This window comes from Amphiura filiformis, chromosome 3 (genome assembly GCF_039555335.1).
Source record: "Amphiura filiformis chromosome 3, Afil_fr2py, whole genome shotgun sequence".
Lineage (NCBI taxonomy): Eukaryota > Metazoa > Echinodermata > Ophiuroidea > Amphilepidida > Amphiuridae > Amphiura > Amphiura filiformis.
The window spans coordinates 3,253,272-3,271,936 of record NC_092630.1 but is presented as its reverse complement, the minus strand read 5'-3'; the positions used below and the strand labels follow the sequence as shown (position 1 = coordinate 3,271,936).

Sequence of the window (18,665 nt, the reverse complement as noted above, 5' to 3'; positions counted from 1 at the left end):
AACAAAATGAACTGGCAACTTTTCTGACCTTTGAACCATGAACCAAAGCATGTGTTCTTAAAAAGAATGAAATTTTTGTATTAATTAACCTCATTCTTCACGGATCTTTCTGGGCAATCATAAGAAAAATAGCAAAAAACTAAAATTCTATTTAATCCATTTCATTGTATGGAAATAAATTAATGTTTTTTGTTCTAAACTACCAAATTAATACAATTTGAGAACTTGGTGTTTCTAGAAATTAGCTAATTGCTATTTTACAGCTGCAGGGATGGATTGTGTTGTCGTATAGGGTGATTTTGCAGATTAGACCGAGTGGAAATTTCGATATAAATCCTTTATTTTGTTGTGCAAAATTTTGAAATACCAATGAAGGACCTCTCTACAAGTCAGACATCGGTGGGAAGTGGAAATAGTGTAACAATGAAGTTAACAGATCAAGTTATGCGAAGCTTTCGTGTAGCAAAACTTTTCAAGGACCAGAACACAGATCGCATAAATAGCTTGGACTTTTCACACAATGGAGAGACATTAATATCCAGTAGCGAGGATGATTCTATTGTTATTTATGATTGTTTAGAGGGAAAGTAAGTAATTTATATCGTGCAGTGAAGTTAGTGATATTTTTTCACATACACATTCACAAGTGAACTGACAAGAATCCATGTTTTGCGGATGCGTTTGCAGGGAGAGAACTAGACTCGCTTGCCAGTCCTATACATACTGTCATACGGATACGCCGTACCTAATGTATATTTAGGACTATATAGAAAAATTATTAAATTCATGTTCATTGTGGAACATTCAACTACGCTTGTTACTACGCGACTAATCATGCTATATACACGAGCGTACAACACGCTACTCTATGGCTGCGTCCATAATATAGGTATGCCAGGCAAACACATTTGCTAGTCAGCCAAATTCGCAGACAATGTCAATGCATTTTTACATAGAAATTTAAAACAACTGGCCGAAGAAAGAAACCTACATATGTTTTCTATACTTCACTTGACCCAAATATATGATTTTTTATGGTGATAAGTCACTCGCACATGGAATTTTAGAGTGATTTTGATAGCAGTTCCACATAGAAAAAGCTGCTATCATCATGAGACTAAGATCTAGAAACACCCCGAAATGCCGTTTTGGGGAATTTTGCTAGCTGAATCTTTTGACATTGTTTGATGAAAGTCAATCTTTGACAAGATGTAACTTTGCTACGGAAAGTGCTATGAAAAAAAGGTTTTCATTTTTGGCTTTGTTTACTCAAGGGCTTTAATTTGATATATAAAATGATGCAGTTTGATGGCAAATTTGAATTCACCTAGCAAGCATACCTACATAATACTTATTAGCGAGGTTATCTGCGTACAAGAGCTTACTACGCACAGCCACGCAAAGAGTATGTTCCACGATGTACACACTAATTTAATAATTTTTCTATAGCTTACGCCATTTTGGATGTCAATGGGAAATACACACTTTAACGATTTGCACAGGTCAGAAATTTGAAAAAAATCTTTTTAAATTTCATATAAAAGTGGTACCGTACCAACCTTATTGTGCTTGCTAATTTAAGACTCGGTTGAAATAAAATTAAGGATCAAATGCATTTTAGTGTCCAAAAAGGCAAAATTATCGTCAAAGTTCTGCCAAATTCTGCACCCTTGCGAAGGGTTCAGAATTCGAATCGTGAATAAAAATATCCGAACTTTGCGATCAAAAACACAAAATTACAACTTTAAATATACTGTTGGCAAAAGACATTATTGCCAAACAATATAGAATAGAAAATTTGTTGTCCACTTCTAAAAATATCAAGAGGAGAAATATGCTCACCAAACATTGGGAAAGTACGCAATCCAATTCCCATTAAAACGTGTGGGAAACTGAAAAGTACATAATCCCCACTAGTATGGGGAGAACCTCGTTTTGGCAGCAAGATGGCAGATCCGTTCAAAGGGAGAATAGTTGCACATTCGGTGCTAGAGTTGTTGGAAATATTCTCAAACGCAAAACATGCAAAATGTCAGATTTGCGTTAGAACTTGAGTGATAGGTGGGATTTTCAGTACCGTACCATACTTTTTTTGCAATGTTCATGAATCGAACCGTGGGTCCTACAGTCACCCATGGGAAACGGTATTGAAAAGTACTACACTAATCACTATGTCCACATGGGCCATGAATGGATTTGTTTACATTGCAGTTAGTTGTAGTAACTACAAATTTCGAACGTTTGAGGACTTGTTCTCAAGTTGTAGGGTGCCTCCAAGGTTTTATTTTGGCAAGTTTGCATTAATTAGTATATCTGGTAAAATGCTCACTTTAGAAACCTGTGTCACTGATGTATGTCATCTGTGATTGCTAAACTTTTCTATGCATCAGCTTTTGTCCAAAGAAATATTTAAAAAGATGATTTTTAAGGGGGTACTACACCCCTGGCCAATTTTGTGCCTATTTTTGCATTTTTCTCAAAAATTATAGCGCATTGGTGACCAGCCCTCGAATTAAGGATCTGAAGGGGCACGGCAACTTTTTTAGGGCAAGTTGAAAATTGCCTTGGATTTTCACTGAAAAGACAAGGCAGCACGGCAGTTTGTAATATTTCAAGAGGGCATCATGGCAACTGTTGAAAATTTGAGAAGGGCACCAAGGCAATTTCTCAAAAGTGAAGAAAACACACACAAACATAGATAGATGATTTTATAATGAAGGGGCAGGGCTGGGGCACCGGCGACGCAACTTCATTTGAGGGCACGACAAGTGACTGCCTTGGGTAAAGGACATATTTTGAGGGCATTACGGCAGTGGGGGTGGGCACCCACGGCAAAATGCCATGGGTGCCGTGGGTTAATTCGAGGGCTGTTGGTGACAAGTAAGATATGTATATTATAGGGGCAAGGACTACAACTACTGCTCTAAAAATTCAGTAACTAAAGGTAAGTAGTTATTGATTTATTGATCAAATATTGGTTTTCCCTCATTTTTGACTGTAACTCCACAACTGTTGTCTGTGTTGAAATAAATTTCCAGTGCAGTAGTGCAGTGCAGTGCCCCTATAATATGCATATCTTACTTGTCACCAATGTGCTATAATTTTTTAGAAAAATGCAAAAATAGGCACAACATTGGGCAGGGGTGTAGTACCCCCTTAAGCGGTTTTTATGAGCAGCGAAAAGTCCACTCCACGACTATGTACATGTGAATATGGTGATGACTGCACGCTAAATCGCGGCGACACATACACATAGCTCCTTGGAACTCACGGTCGGAGCCGTGAGTTCCAATTATTGGAACTAGCATATTCCCCACTAGGGAGAACCTCGTTTTGGCAGCAAGATGGCAGATCCGTTCAAAGGGAGAATAGTTGCACATTCAGTGCTAGAGTTGTTGGAAATATTCTCAAATGCAAAACATGCAAAATGTCATTTGCGTTAGAGCCGTCAGAGTGATAGGTGGGATTTTCAGTACCGTACTTTTTTACAATGTTCATGAATCGAACCGTGGGTCCTACAGTCACCCATGGAAAGGTAAATGGTAAGAGACGATCCTGTATAAACGGTAATCGGAGTGCCCATCTCTCTTTCATTGGCGATTGGGCCAGACTCCTCCATGTAATGTTGCTATAGGGGATCGCTACACCTCCTCTACAGCGAGTCTGTTACCTTCCCAGCATTTAAGAATGCCGGTACCCACTTAAGCACCTGGGTGGAGAGGAGTAATCGAGATAAAGTGCCTTACTCAAGGGCACAACACGATGGTGTCGCCGGGGCTCGAACCCGCAACCTTCCGATTATGAGTCAGTGCCTGTTCCGCTAGGCCACCGTGCTCCCTAATTTTGTACGCGCTGGTGAATTGCGATCGCGTAAAAGTAACAAGGTCACCTACCATGCGCTGAACAGACAACCAATGGGTCAACCGACTTGTTGTCAAATGCGTTGATCAGCCAATCAGCATGATTGCTTATCTTTTCTGTGTGTACGCTCGTGGACGCTTGGCGCACAGCTCGGACCATGGAAGTAATAAAAAAATAACTTTAATCACTATGTCCACATGGGCCATGAGTGGGTTTGTTTACATTGCAGTAATTCTCCCAGAATAATCAGTACAGGTTCCAAATCAGATTTCAAGAGAATTTTTCTTGTAATGATTCTTGCAAGATTCATTTTGCAAGATAGCAGATGGAACGGAATGATTGATAAAAGTTGAGATCATCAATGGTCAATCCTTCATTTTGCCTTCATAAATTTTTACTGAAGAAGTCTAGCCACAAATTTATTGATGTAAACTTACAAGTATAATTTTCTTACAGACCAAAGAAGACATTATACAGTAAGAAATATGGAGTGGATCTCATACGGTTCACCCATGCAGTCAACACAGTAATCTACACGTCCAACAAAGTCGATGATACCATAAGGTATCTAAGCCTACATGACAACAAATTTATCAGATACTTTCCTGGGCACACAAAAAAGTAAGTAAAGTATTGCTAGAATTTGTTTGTTTTTGCTTAAAAAGTACAGTAATGTACTACTGTGTAATTTAAAGGGAAATATATCGTTTATCTGCTAGTCAGCAGTGTAAGCATTTCTGTGAAGGTTGGTTCATATATCAAAAGAGGATAATAGAATTCTACACATACACATACTGTGTAATTAATTAAATTCCACACAAACGCATGTCATCAATCCAGTATCCAAATATGAGTGTGATGGTCAAAATATAATCACAAGGTGAAAGATCAAAGATGGAATGTTCCATTCCACGAGCCAGAACGGCAGGTTGTGTGGAACAATACATCTTTCACCAAAGCAAGTGATTGTATTATTTAAATTTCACAGATATTTCATATTTTACAACACAATAAGCAGTTCTGCAGCAGCATAATTCATTTTATCCAAATTTACCAATAACTTAATTGGCAAGTCTACAAGTTAAAATGCACCCACATTTCGTGCTGAAGAATAGGTTCTTCCCAACACATATAAGACAGGCACTGTGTCTAACAAAACACACAGGCTCTGAGGCTCACTACATATTGAGTGGTATTGTGTATGGGCGTCATTTATCAAATAGTAATTAATACATCTGTAGAATTTATGTATGAGTGATATAATAACGTCTATTACAAATGCCATCAGTCCTGTGTAGACCTTGTATTCTCCTGGTGACCAGTTTTCTGAATAGATGACCAATTTAGTTCCATTCATACAATATGTATCCTTTATTTTTCAGAGTTGTTAGCTTGAGTATGTCTCCTATTGATGACAGTTTCTTATCAGGGTCATTGGATAAAACAATTAGGTTATGGGACTTAAGGTCACCCAATTGCCAGGTATGTATTGTAGCACAAGTATTTTAGAGACATTCAATTTTGTTCTAAACATCGGCGATATGCTCCTACAAAATGAGCGTTAAGTCATAAGTTCATACTTATGAAACCTGGTTGCTGAGGTGTTCTTTGATTCTTACAGGAAGCCAGTTGTATGTCCTTTGTGAATGCCCATTGCACCCCATTCACAAAGGACACACTACTAGACTTGTACTGATGGCCTAGGGGTGTCATTTTCGGGTAATTTTGTCCCCAGGTACCTGGCGCATTTTTCGGGCGTGTAACCATTTAGGTCTAGGTCCAGGGACACTACAAAACCGAGGATTTTTTTTTTTTTAAATTTCGGGCACCCGAACAGGGTTTTTCCTGCCCAGGTAATGTAATCTCGGGCGGGTACCTACGAGCCCGCCCGAAAATGCCAGCCTTAACTGATGCGCATCAAATAGAGTAAACCAAACCAGCAGCCAGGAGGTCTCGAAACTACCAACTTGCGACTTTACGCTTATTCCGCAAGAGCAGGTCAAGTTAAGATTTAACAAAAATACACTGGAATTTTAATGTTTGCTTTTTTATCAGGCAATAAAATGAAACCAGTCAACATTTGGAAAAACAAAAGTGAGAAATAATATTACTGTTAAAATTGTATTTTTCTGTTTTACTTTTCAGGGCATGATGAATTTACAAGGCAGGCCAGTAGCATCATTTGATCCTGATGGACTCATCTTTGCATGTGGAATCAACTCAGAAATGGTCAAATTATATGACCTAAGGTCGTATGACAAGGTTAGTTTCAGCACTTTGTCCAACGTATGAGTATAATTTAGTGCATTAAGGGGGTACTACACCCCTGCCCAATTTTGGGCCTATTTTTGCATTTTTCTCAAAAATTATAGCGCATTGGTGACAAGTCAGATATGTATATTATAGGGGCAAGGACTACAACTACTGTACTGAAAATTCAGCAACTCAGAGCAAGTAATTATTGATTTATTGATCAAATATTGGTTTTCCCTCATTTTTGACTGTAACTCCACAACTGTTGTCTGTGTTGAAATAAAATATGACACAATCAAGGGAAATAAGTCGGATGTCGCTAATATTGATTCTGAGATATTGGCAAAGAAAGTGTTAAAATTCTTTTGTTTTATATTGTTTTCAGTGATTGGTAAATTGATGTAACTTCACAAAGAAGAGTTGTATCAACATGGGGTTTTCAGTTTCTGAAAGCTCTTAATGTCCTCTTTAGAAACATCTGTAAAACTCATTTTCGACCAGGGCCGACATGTGACTCATTCCCCTTGATCATGTCACAAATTTCCTGTGCAATAGTTGTAGTCCTTGCCCCTATAATATACATACTTGTCACCAATACGCTATAATTTTTGAGAAAAATGCCAAAATAGGCCCGAAATTGGGCAGGGGTGTAGTACCCCCTTAAGTTCGTTCGAACTGGGGGTATCTTTACATGTTTTTAATGGATAGTTTTCTTACTTATGGTTTTATGATTATAGCTGGTCTCAACCTGAGCTAGACTCTTCCTTTTTATTTCTAGAAAATGAAGAGTTTCCTCTTTTCAAAACATCAGGTTTTAGACTTTATTTCCCTCTTTTGTTATTCCCCAATTGGGTCTTGTGTCAAACTTAACTTCAGCAAAGAGATTCATTTTGTAGGATTGTTGAGATCATAAACTGGTTAATAAATCCAAAGTTTTAAAGATACATTCTAAAAACCAAAAAATAGAGGTGTGAGTATCAAAATTCAGTGATGAAACAAAAAGTATGATCACTTCAAGACACATGGCCATGTGCATCTATGAGGAATATTTTTAAATATGCTAGCGATTTAAGCCAACGCTGGTGATGAGAAGCTGTGCTCAATGCAATATGCACCAACTTGCAAAGAGTACAATATAGTGACATCTGATTAAATACAGTGATTTTATATTTTGCCTTGTTTGCTTTCTGTATTAGGCCTGGCATTTTCGGGTAATTTTGTGCCCGGGTACCCGGCGCATTTTTCGGGCGGGTAACCGGGTACCCGAAATTGCAACAAAAAAAAGAAAAGGGACACTACAAAACCAAAAAAAAATAACTTAAAAAAAAAATTTAATTTGGGCACCCGGGCAGGGTATTTCCTGCCCGGGTAATGTAATCTCGGGCGGGTACCCGCGAGCACGCCCGAAAATGCCAGCCTTAACACCCATCGCATCAATTTTGTTGTTATTATACAGGGTCCGTTTACAACGTTCAAATTACAGCAAGACAGAGATTGCGACTGGACATCGTTAAAATTTAGCAATGACGGCAAGAAGATACTGATCTCGACTAATGGAGCCGTCATCAGATTGGTAGATGCATTTACTGGTCAACCCATGCAAACATTTATGGTATGAACTAATGAATAATTCATAAGGAAAATTATTTTTTATGCCTCCACCGCGAGACATACTGTTTTTGCAATGTTCGTCCTTCCGTGCTTCCGTCCTTCCATGCTTCCGTCCGGATGCGATATCTCGGGCATGGATGGGCGGATTGACTTCAGATTTTCAGGATAGGTGGGTCATGGTCAAAAACTCTGGCTACTTTTTTTTTTTTTTTTTTTTAGGTTCAAGGTCATATACTGAGGTAAAAGGTCATTTGAGGTCAGAGGGCCCATTTTCCTTATTTACCTCTTTTCTCGGAGACTGGGGGACGCACGTTCCTCAAACTTGGTGGGTGGGTGCATCTTGACCCCAGACAGAACAAGTTTATATTGGTTAGTGGGTCAAGGTCTCCTGAGGTCATGCAGGGGTCATCTGAGGTCAAATTAGCAAAAATAGTCATATGGCCATGAAACTTGGTAGGTACAGTCAACATTTAGAGCCAAATTTTTGGAAGGTCATTTTGGGGTCATCTGGGGTCACCCAGGGGTCATCTGAGGTCAAATTAGTAAAAACTGTCGTATGGGCATGAAACTTGGAGGGTACAGTCTAGACTGCTGCCCTCAGTCGTCAACCGTCTGGATTGACGACTGAGAAAACTACATGGAAAAAAAAGTGACGGATTTTGCAACAGGATTCCTGTGGCATAGAGCGTGCGCAGTTGTGTCCAAATTGACCTTTTGACCGAGTTTGTTGTTTTTAGAAGTTCAGAGCGCGATCTTGTCACATCCGCCCGGGACGGCGACGCGGTACACGGGCGCCGCTAGTCAGTCAGCCTTCTGGCGCATAACCAAAGTCGCATTGAATAGTTTTCAGAAGTCCGTCATGATTTGGGCTGTAAAATAATCAGTCGTCACTACGAAGCATGACAGTACATGCGAAGTGTAGACGGCTGATTGGAATTAGTCTAGGTACAGTCAACATTCAGAGCCTAATTTTTAGAAGGTCATTTTGGGGTCATCCAGGGTCACCCAGGGGTCATCTGAGGTCAAATTAGTAAAAACTGTCGTATGGGCATGAAACTTGGAGGGTACAGTCAACATTCAGAGCCTAATTTTTAGAAGGTCATTTTGGGGTCACCCAGGGGTCATCTGAAGTCAAATTAGTAAAAACTGTCGTATGGGCATGAAATTTGGTGGGTACAGTCAATATTCAGAGCCAAATTTTGGAAGGTCATTTCGGGGTCATCTGAGGTCATCCAGGGGTCATCTGAGGTCAAATTAGTAAAAACGTGTCGTATGGGCATGAAACTTGGTGGGTACAGTCAACATTTAGAACCAATTTTTTGGAAGGTCATTTTGGGGTCACCAGGGGTCATCTGAGGTCAAATTAGTAAAAACTATTGTATGGGCATGAAACTTGGTGGGTACAGTTAACATTTAGAGCCAAATTTGTGGACGGTCATTTTGGGGTCACCAGGGGTCATCTGAGGTCAAATTAGTATAAACTACTATATGGGGATGAAACTTGGTGGGTACAGTCAACATTTAGAGCCAAATTTTTGGGGGTCATCCGGGGTCACCCAGGAGTCATTGAAAGGTTGTTTTGGGGTCATCCAGGTGTCATCTAAGGTCAAATTCAGTCTCCTCTTTTAGGCTTGAAGCTTTGTATCAACTTGTGAATTCCACATCACTCCCTTTGGTGGAGGCATCACGGTCGACGCTGTGCGTCGAAAACCGCGACATCCGAGAACCGCGGTCCATCTAGTTTGTGAGAGAATTTCTTTTGGAGGGGGCTGTGTTGCATATATATTTTTGCTATTTGGAACACAGGCATGAGAATTGCAAGTTGTTTTGCTTGTTTTTGTCAAAATGTCTGTGTTTTTATTTATTTTTAGCCTGTTTTGGGGTGTGATTTTGCCCATTTTTGCACACTTTCTTATTCCACTTTCAAGTTTTTCCAGGACAATTGATTCTCATGCCTGAAAACACCCACAAATTCCTGTATAATGTATTGTGTATAGATGAGTTGACTTCTGACGTCAATACCTGGCAGTATGTGCATACATCAACACAATTTCAATTGTTTTTTGCCTGGCAGTATACGTGCGCATCATATTTTGTTCAGGGCTCGTGTTTTTAAAACTCACGCCACATCACAATAAGGCTTCTGACGTCAATGCCTGGCAGTATGTGCATGCATCAGCACAATTTCAATTGTTTTTTGCCTGGCAGTATACGTATGCATCATATTTTGTTCAGGGCTCTGTGTTTTTAAAACTCCGCCACATCACAATAAGGCTAGTGGTTGCATGGGGTTTATTCAAGCATATCGATATACCAGTCCCTTGCCTTTGTTGATGAACATTGAAGTCACCTCATCTATATAGCGATTTGTCTATTCATCCTGAATTTGAACACATCCAATATGCTATCAAATTTAGGAATTACGGTGGCTGATTAAAAAAAAATACCTGGTGATTTTCATAAAAATTAATGCACATTTTGCCATTTTCCTTGCATTTCTTGTTAAAATAGGATGTGTTACATCAACATTGAAATGATATTGACTTGTAAACAATATTATACCTTGAATTCATTGCGTTTTTGTATTTGCAGGGTCAGATGAACCAGAAGGGCTTATTATTAGAAGCTTCTTTTACACCAGATGCACAATTTGTATTATCAGGTGAGTATAGTCTGTTCAGTATAAGATGGTACATGACCCTGTTCTCTTTTCACTTAAATATCTATAATTTTATTTCAGAAAAGGACATGTTCAAGTTGTCAAGTTAAACTAATATTATAAAATTCCATACACTCTTTGACAGCAAGAACCAATCAGAGCAAGCGTTAGAAAAATCAAAAACATGCATTGATTGTGTCTAATGTATGGGCACGCACTCCGCGCACAACTCGCAGTGCTTTCGCCTTTTTCGGAGGCGTTCACTTTTCTTGCGGGTGGATGAATTTATATTTGCTTGTATTTTCCAACACTTTTAGTGGCAATTTTGTTATAAAAATATCAAAAATCATGGAATTTCTTCTCTTCTATGAAATAGGTTAATAAATGCATATCACTTGTTGCTTGTGAAATTGTACAAAATTATGCACATATGAACATATTCACACATATTTATGTTGAGTCAGCTGTATTGAGTGTAGAAAGCATAACAATTAATGGTCATTAATGAAAATTACCACTTACACATTGTCGCTGGGCAGGAAATGTGTTATTGGCCTCTGAACATGTTTAAAGCAAAACCTTTTTATGTAACCTGTTGGCAGTTTAGTGTTATACATGTTCAGGGGCCCCAAGCATGTATGAGGTTTTTCCCGCCCAACAACAACATTACAGTAACTTTCCTTATTCTTATTTGTAGGATCTCAAGATGGTAAGCTGCATGTATGGCATGCAGAGAGCGGTAGCAAGGTAGCGACGTTACAATCCAAGGAAGAAAATCCCATCCACTGTGTGCAGTTCAACCCCAAGTTCATGATGGTGGCCACATCCTCACAACACTCAGTGAGCAGCAAGTCTATTCCGTCTGTTGTTAGTAGTTTGAAAATTTACTTCTCTTCTCTTTCAATGTGCATGCATGTGTTTGGGTATTGATTGATTGATTGATTGATTGATTGATTGATTGATGTGGAGTATTTAGTGACAGTTTTCAGTATTTTTATCAGTATTGTCAGTTTGTTTGTGTTAGGATTATGTAATGCTAAATTGCATACATGTCTTAATTTAGATTTAAGTGTTTTTGTTTGTTACTTAGTCACTCACTCACCCTGTATATTTCACTTCACTCTTACGTATTTCTATTGTATTATGCCAATATCATAAACAATGTATACTCTTGCTCTCTGTAGTATAAACCCTCTGTTAACCCACCCCTCTCTTCATTCCATGTTTAACCACTAAAACCCTTTCAACTCATTCGATATATATATATATTTATACACATGTTTCTTTGTTAGCCATCAATGATTCACAACTTTTTTCATTTTGAAAATTTGCATCTAATTCCTAGATCAGATGTTGTGATGCATGCATATTTTAAATTGAACAAACTTTAGAACAAGGAAAAAGAGCAAGCAGCTGAATGATAGCTTCCGTACCCAGAGTTGCCAAACCAGCAATTTGGTAGTCCAATTGAAGATTATGAAGAGTTTCCTGTGAGTTTTGACAATTTCCTGTCCCATAGAAACCAATGGTTAAGAAAAAATTGGGTGACTTTTCAACATTGGCTCCTGTGACTTCCAGTAGTTTTCTGTCCCATAGAAACCAACGGTTATGAGTATAATTGGGCTACTTTTGGATTATTTGAACAGCAAATATGCCTGAAATTCTGTTAGTTTTAGCAACCCTATCCATACCTTCTGTAGCAGCACCAGAATTGTCCTCCGTTTGGGACAACAACTGTGCGTCGCGTCTGATTGCAATCCGTTAAATTTTTGAACAAAACTTGTGGTTACAAAACTTTTAAAGTGGTGATTTCCTAAGTTCAGAAGTGCATGTACTATGAAAGCGAAAATCAGTTCATTTTCCTGTTCCTATCAACAGTGTTTTATATCCATTCACATCAGGATCTGTTCTTCATGTAAGCCTACACCTAATTATTAGCCTATTGTATTACCAAGACTTCATTGAGGGATTAGATGAGTTTAGTCAGTAAACTGCATAATCCCTGCCTTGACACTAGGCTAACTCTGAGTAGACTTACATGAAGGTAATATCCTAAATTGCATCTCACAAAAAGAAAGTCCACCCTTATTTGATAACCACCAGACATGAGCATGGAATTCAAAATGTTTCGGATTTTATGTATTGAAAATTGATGCAATGCAAAAAGTTGCAAATCCTTTACCATTCCAAATTCTTTCTTCGCAATTCTTTCTGCTCGCACTTGCATATAATGTATATACTATGACAACTCAAGCGAGTGGACTCTTATCTTTTTTGTGCGGTGTATATTCCATGTTGTCACATCTGTTCTTTCAAAAACCTTGTATGTGTGTAACTGTTTCATTTTCTTATTCTTGATGTCAGACAACAATTTTTGGATTGTACCTTATATGTCGCTGTGCAATCAAATGTGTTTTAGGGCTGTTACATTAAAATTCCCCACTCCCCTGAGGAGTATTAATTTTAAATTGAATGAACACATTAGGCAGCTCCATTTGAATTTCATACACCCTCTGAAAATGATTTAATCTGAATTTTCCACAGAGGGACGGTGAGTTTCAAATAGAGCTGCCTAATATGTTCATTATTTGAAATTCATACTCCCCCTGTGGAAGATATCTCCAAAATCTTCCACAGGGGTAGTGGGGCTTTTAAATAATACATCCCTTTTAATTATCAGAATAAGAGGTGACATAGTCATTAAAAACATACAAGGGTTTGACAGACCAGTGACATAATTACATTGTTTTATAGTGACACTCTCTTGATCACACTTTATCACACACTTTGTGTAGTATTTTTGTCAATTTCAGTTTAAGAAAATTAATGAGACATAGATTTGAATACCTCTGTGTAAAAGTAAAGGCATTTAGCTGAATATAAATAATACTTTATTTACAAGCTTCATTGATCAACACTTGCTACCCATGGAGAGAAAATATGTATTACCAGATTTGTTTTCCATGAGCCAAGTTCTCTTGAGTATTAAGTTGATGCTTGCAAGATTAAAGCATTCAAAGCTCTTCCAGAATGGTCGACTGCAGATCCGTCGGATAACGCTCTTTCAACTTTGCTGCTTGGATGATGTCACAATGAGGTCAGCATTTATTCCGTATTGAAAAGCATGTTCCGACGGATCTGCACTGGACCAGCCTCTTCACAGTAAGGGTTCCTGTTCTAAGTGCTGTATCTTCCTTCACATGTTATTTAAAATGCTTGATAATACATTCCATTAAATTTTGTAAATTTGTGAGTGTCATCAAAACTTTTATTCTTAATTGTAATTAGAACCCAATGAAGCAAAATGATGACTGAAGTAATAGTTTTTCATATTTGAAATCTGGTGCTGTGAGAAAGAATGTTTTACCACCAGTTTGGTCTAACTGAAAGATGGTCCAGCAATACAGTGGTATTAAAGTGATGGTTTTAAAGTGAATTCCCTAATTGTTACGAGTTTTGGGTACACAATGGTGATCATTGAAGGTGTAAGAATAGCAAAGCCTCCACCCTTTTACATGCTTGATAACTAATGGGTCAACCGTCTTATGATTTTTGATCAGTGTGATTATTTAGCACTTCTATGTTCATGCTCGTGTCACTGTTGCTTCATTTATCAAAACATTGTTGAATAGTACTACATTGTAATACGAGGGGCAGTCAGTATGTTTTAAGAGTTGACTCGTGACGTCATTTGTGGATTGTTTTCATGGCATTTCTCAATGGTTACATAAACACTGTACCTTTGTCTTTCAAACAACACGTGTAAAAATTATGGCGCACACACGATTACGTAACAGCATTAGCATAAAATCAATGGTCTAGAGTCACCTGGTGAAATTGAGTCGTTTTTGTTAAGGGAAATATGAGGCTGAAATGAGGTATTGTTGTATTTTCTATATTTTCTCGGGAATTAAAGTATGGAGAATGCTGCCTTTTGGAACAGTAATAGAACACAAACTACCAGTTTATTTAACCATGTTTGTTGGGCTGTAAAGGTTTTAGTTTATTAAAAATGCGTGGTCAAATGTGTCTTATTTTTGACAAAAACAAGGTTTTTCTTTCTATAAAAATCTTGATATTGCCAAAAATAGCAAACGTGGAAATTTAAAAATTTTTGCCAGTTCTGTTGACTAATCTCCAAACATTAAAACGGGAATCTCCCTAGAAAATATTTGAATCCGTGATTAAAATATAACCGTTATTCTACCATTGTTACATTTATACAAACAGTAGTGGTACAGAGAGAGAGGCCATCGTTTGAATGAGAAATTTATTTTAAAACTTTTCTGTTCATTTCAGGTTGAGATCATCCATAAAAATTCATATGAATATTTAAATTCAAATTTTCATAGCATTTTGTAATATTTTAGGCCCTATTTACATGGAATTTTGCAATTTTCGTGCATTTCCACCATGTTGTATCGGTCATCCTACCTACGCATGCAGAATTGTTGTTTAATTTGCACCAGTTATCATTGCACTGAGTACCAGCTCTCACACGTGACCAGTCATTAAATTTTAGTCTGTTTCATTTTGGAGATAATTAATGTCATTTGTAATAACTGCTTTTTCATTTTCGCCATTTTTGCAGAATAATTTTGCTTCCATTCAAGCCCTAAAGTTGTTGAAGTTTCCAGACGTTCCATTTTCACCCAAGTTTAATGCTAAGTCTCATATTTTACCAAATGCAAACTGAGGACCTAGTGTTTATTCCTTCCTAAAACTAGCCATATGCACCTTGTACTTTTGCTGCTCTCGGACATTTTAAACACGTGTTTTTTCTGTAATTTAAAAGGCCCGCCTTTTTGCGTGATTTGGCAGTGTCCCTAGTCTATTGATTTTATGCTCATGCTGTTACGTAATCATGTGTATGATATAATTTTTACATGTGTTGTTTGAAAGACAAAGGTACAGTGTTTATGTAATCATTGAGAAATGCCATGAAAACAATCCACATATGACGTCAATAGTCAACTCTTAAAACATACTGACTGCCCCTCGTAATATTCAAGAAAGAATATCATGACCAGGACTGCAGACATTGGGAAGGGGGCAATCTTGCCCATTACTGTGCTATCCAAGGGTACTTCAGAGTACACAGGATCTGAACGTCACCTATTTCAAACAGATTCTCAGGCACATTCAATGTCTTTGATAACATCTCCATTTACTGAGTCTACCCCTTGTCTTGGGGCAGCTATCTGCAGCCTGGATGAGGATTGGGTTTGTTGATAGATTTGTTCCATGTCATGTGTTCTATTTTACGGGTCAGTTGTTAGTATAATACTGCTGTGCATAAAAACCAACCTATATACCTTTCTGACTCTTCTAATAAAATATTGCACACAAAAAATCCACACACTTGTGTGAGTGGTCATACATATATTTTTTAAACATAATTAATGACAAACATAAAATTTGATACATATGAAGAGATTTGTTATACTTCACAAATATGGACTTTCTGGTTGTGCATGGTATATTTATTTCACATGTAATTTGTAATCTCTGTTGACTTATCTTTGCAGGCATTCTGGATTCCTAACATAGATGAATAGAAGAAGAGGGTTCGTCGGTCACACTTGGATTTCTCTAGATGGGATGGTGGATGATTGACATCAATTATTGGCATCAAATACAATTTGAAACGGATGTTGATATGGCTCAAAATGTTGCAGCCTTGTAGGTATGAAATTCAAGGGCTCAAGGTTGTCAATTGTGCATAACCAAGGGTAAAGTTCAGAAGTTGAGACAAAATCATCAGATAATGGACTATTCCGGTTGAAATCCATACACCTCCTATGGAAGACATGACCTTTATCTTCCACAGAGGGAGTGTGAATTTCAAATGGGGATACCTGTATGGGTGACTCCATTTGAAATCTGGGATAGCCCATATAGGTGACATAAATATGGACTGATTTGTGTCAAGGATGGTGAAAATGACACGCAAGTATGAATAACTCAAATTAGAGCATGTCTGAATTGAAGATGGGTTTCAACATTTCTGGGACATGGTGGTATTCTGTCGGTGTCCCAGGGCTGGAAGTTTCTGTGCATGCCTCCAGATGACCACTGGAGTTGGGATGACGACTTTTATTTGTCAATTTCAGACGTTATTATTATCGTGAAATATGTGTTACTTTTGTTCAATAATTGTATTTCATAGGCTTTATAATAGACTAAAACACTTGTCATTATTTCCTGGACGTATCAAATATTAGCTAATGTAAACACTGCCATGTGATATGTTGTTTTGATTTGTCACTAGTCTTCTCGGAAATTGTGTGTTTGGCAAAGTAACAGTAAAAAATTAATGGGTCTTCTAAAAAAACAGTTTGACAGAATTAGTTTTCAAAAATTAAATTCTTATTATCATTATTTGAGTCACCAACATCTCTAAGTATGTATATGTTGTCTATTAATGTTACAGTTTCATATTTTTTTAAACCGAAATGTGAAAATCTCACACTTTACCTTTGCATTATTCCCTTTTAGGCTGATACATTTGAAGTCCACACTCCTACAGTCTAACATCTTGTACAAGGGTAGTGTGGAGTTTAGATGGAATAGCCCAATTTATTCAATCACTTGACTGATATATACTATTAGTGTACACCCAAATTTTATAGTATATGTATTGTACATTTTTCTTATAAAAGGACCATTTACCAGGAATACAAGCACTTTTGCTGTAGCACTCTGCTTAAAAAGCATTTGCAGACCAGTGGTGTATGCAATTAAAAGACAACATTAATTGAATTTTATATTATCACATGTTTTAAATTTCTGAAACACCTGATTTCAGAAGAGCAGAAATTATGTGTATATTGTATACTTGTACATTGTTTCATTTCTTTGTAAAGTGTCTATATTATAATAGCCTGGCAGAAAATTGAAATATTCTGTCGGAAACAAACCCTTCCCAAAAACACTTCTTAATTAAGTAGGATTGTAATATAATGTGAATTGCTGTGATGGAATTAGATTCTGCCATTGTAGCTTGTCATTTGCAGAGCAGCAGAGGAGAACTTGTGTGCTCCCAGCTCAATTGACTTTTTGATGACTTGCAAAAACATAATATTTTCATGGTCATCCTTTCAAAGATATAAGATATTATTTGATTTGACCTATACATAAGTGACTAGAAGTGCAAGAAGTTCCTTTTTTGTCTCTAAATGTGACAATCTAATATTGTGATGCGATCAAGCTAAATGAGTCTGATGCCGATTACCATCAAAATTTAGTTTTCAATTTCATGAGACATTCTCAGAACTTTATTTTGCTGGGAAAAAAAATTAGACTTAATGTTTCCAGAGATATTGCCATTTTAGTGTTGCTCAGAACAATAAAATACAAAGGCAGTTGAATATTATTATTGGTAATATCTCAAAATCAATATTCCTGACATTGGACTCATTTAGCTTATCACATCATATATGGTGATCCCATTTTCCCCGTCTGATCGTAAGATTGTTGTAAAAATATGTATCAAAATGTAACATTCCAAATGCTTATTTTTCAACAGTTTAATTTGTATTCTGTACTTGTAAACACAAATAAATATGTGAAATCCCTCTGAGATTGATGTGTTTGGTATATGGTTCGAAAGTGGGCACTTGAAGCAATTATTGTATAATTTTCATTATCAAGTCCATCCTTTTGTGTTTTAATATATACTTATATGTGTAGGCAATAATAATTGTGCCATACCCAACCATACCTCATTAGTTAATAAGATATCAAAGACAATCAGGGTAGTCTTGTTGTTCTTGGCTTGTGAGATAAGCACTAAAGTAAATTATACGTATAATTTATCACATGTAGTACATCAGAGGTGTAGCAGGGGAGCAACCAGCACTACAGTTTGTCCACTCTGAAGTACAAAGTGACAACGCTGCGTGTATACAGCGCGTAAACAGTCTTGCAGTGCTGCGCCTCTACTGCAGGTATGCGTGCCTTCAAAGTCGGCACAATGTGTGCGTCCGCATCGGTACTTGGTACTTCAGAGCAGACTAGAGAGATTGCGAAATTTACGTGATACGGGAACGCCAACAGCAAGCTACATTAGTCGAAAATCAGTTAGTATGCCCTCTAGAGGGTGATATCTATTGTGCATTGGTCAATCATGGAATTACCGTAAGGCGATTACGTTGCGGTTGGTAGCCAAAAATGACGTTCCAAAATGACAAAAAAACGCATTATAAAATGCAGAAAAATGGGTTTTGTTTCTTGTTCGAATAATATACACCATGGCGACTTCCGAGGCATCCAACACCAA

At 37.5% G+C, this 18,665-nt stretch overlaps 1 protein-coding gene across 2 annotated transcripts; it reads left to right on the top strand.

Moving 5' to 3' along the window:
• The first annotated feature begins 244 nt into the window (after positions 1–244).
• On the top strand, positions 245–18,008 carry LOC140147878 (WD repeat-containing protein 82-like). 2 transcript variants are annotated; one of them, XM_072169656.1, is made up of 8 exons: positions 245–587; positions 4,318–4,482; positions 5,244–5,343; positions 6,007–6,123; positions 7,571–7,726; positions 10,318–10,387; positions 11,082–11,224; positions 15,913–18,008. In XM_072169656.1, exons 1-8 carry the CDS (start codon positions 370–372, stop codon positions 15,940–15,942), a joined length of 999 nt encoding a protein of 332 aa, XP_072025757.1. In that variant the 5' UTR covers positions 245–369; the 3' UTR covers positions 15,943–18,008. The 2 variants fall into 2 exon arrangements, with proteins under 2 accessions (XP_072025757.1, XP_072025756.1); XM_072169655.1 differs by having other exon boundaries at positions 11,082–11,251.
• Positions 18,009–18,665: the final 657 nt, after the last annotated feature.

Coding starts and splice junctions, on each gene's coding strand:
- LOC140147878 (XM_072169655.1), top strand. CDS start 370: ATGAAGGACCTCTCTACAAGTCAGACATCGGTGGGAAGTGGAAATAGT. Junction 588..4,317: donor TATGATTGTTTAGAGGGAAA/GTAAGTAATTTA, acceptor ATTTTCTTACAG/ACCAAAGAAGACATTATACA. Junction 7,727..10,317: donor AACCCATGCAAACATTTATG/GTATGAACTAAT, acceptor TTGTATTTGCAG/GGTCAGATGAACCAGAAGGG.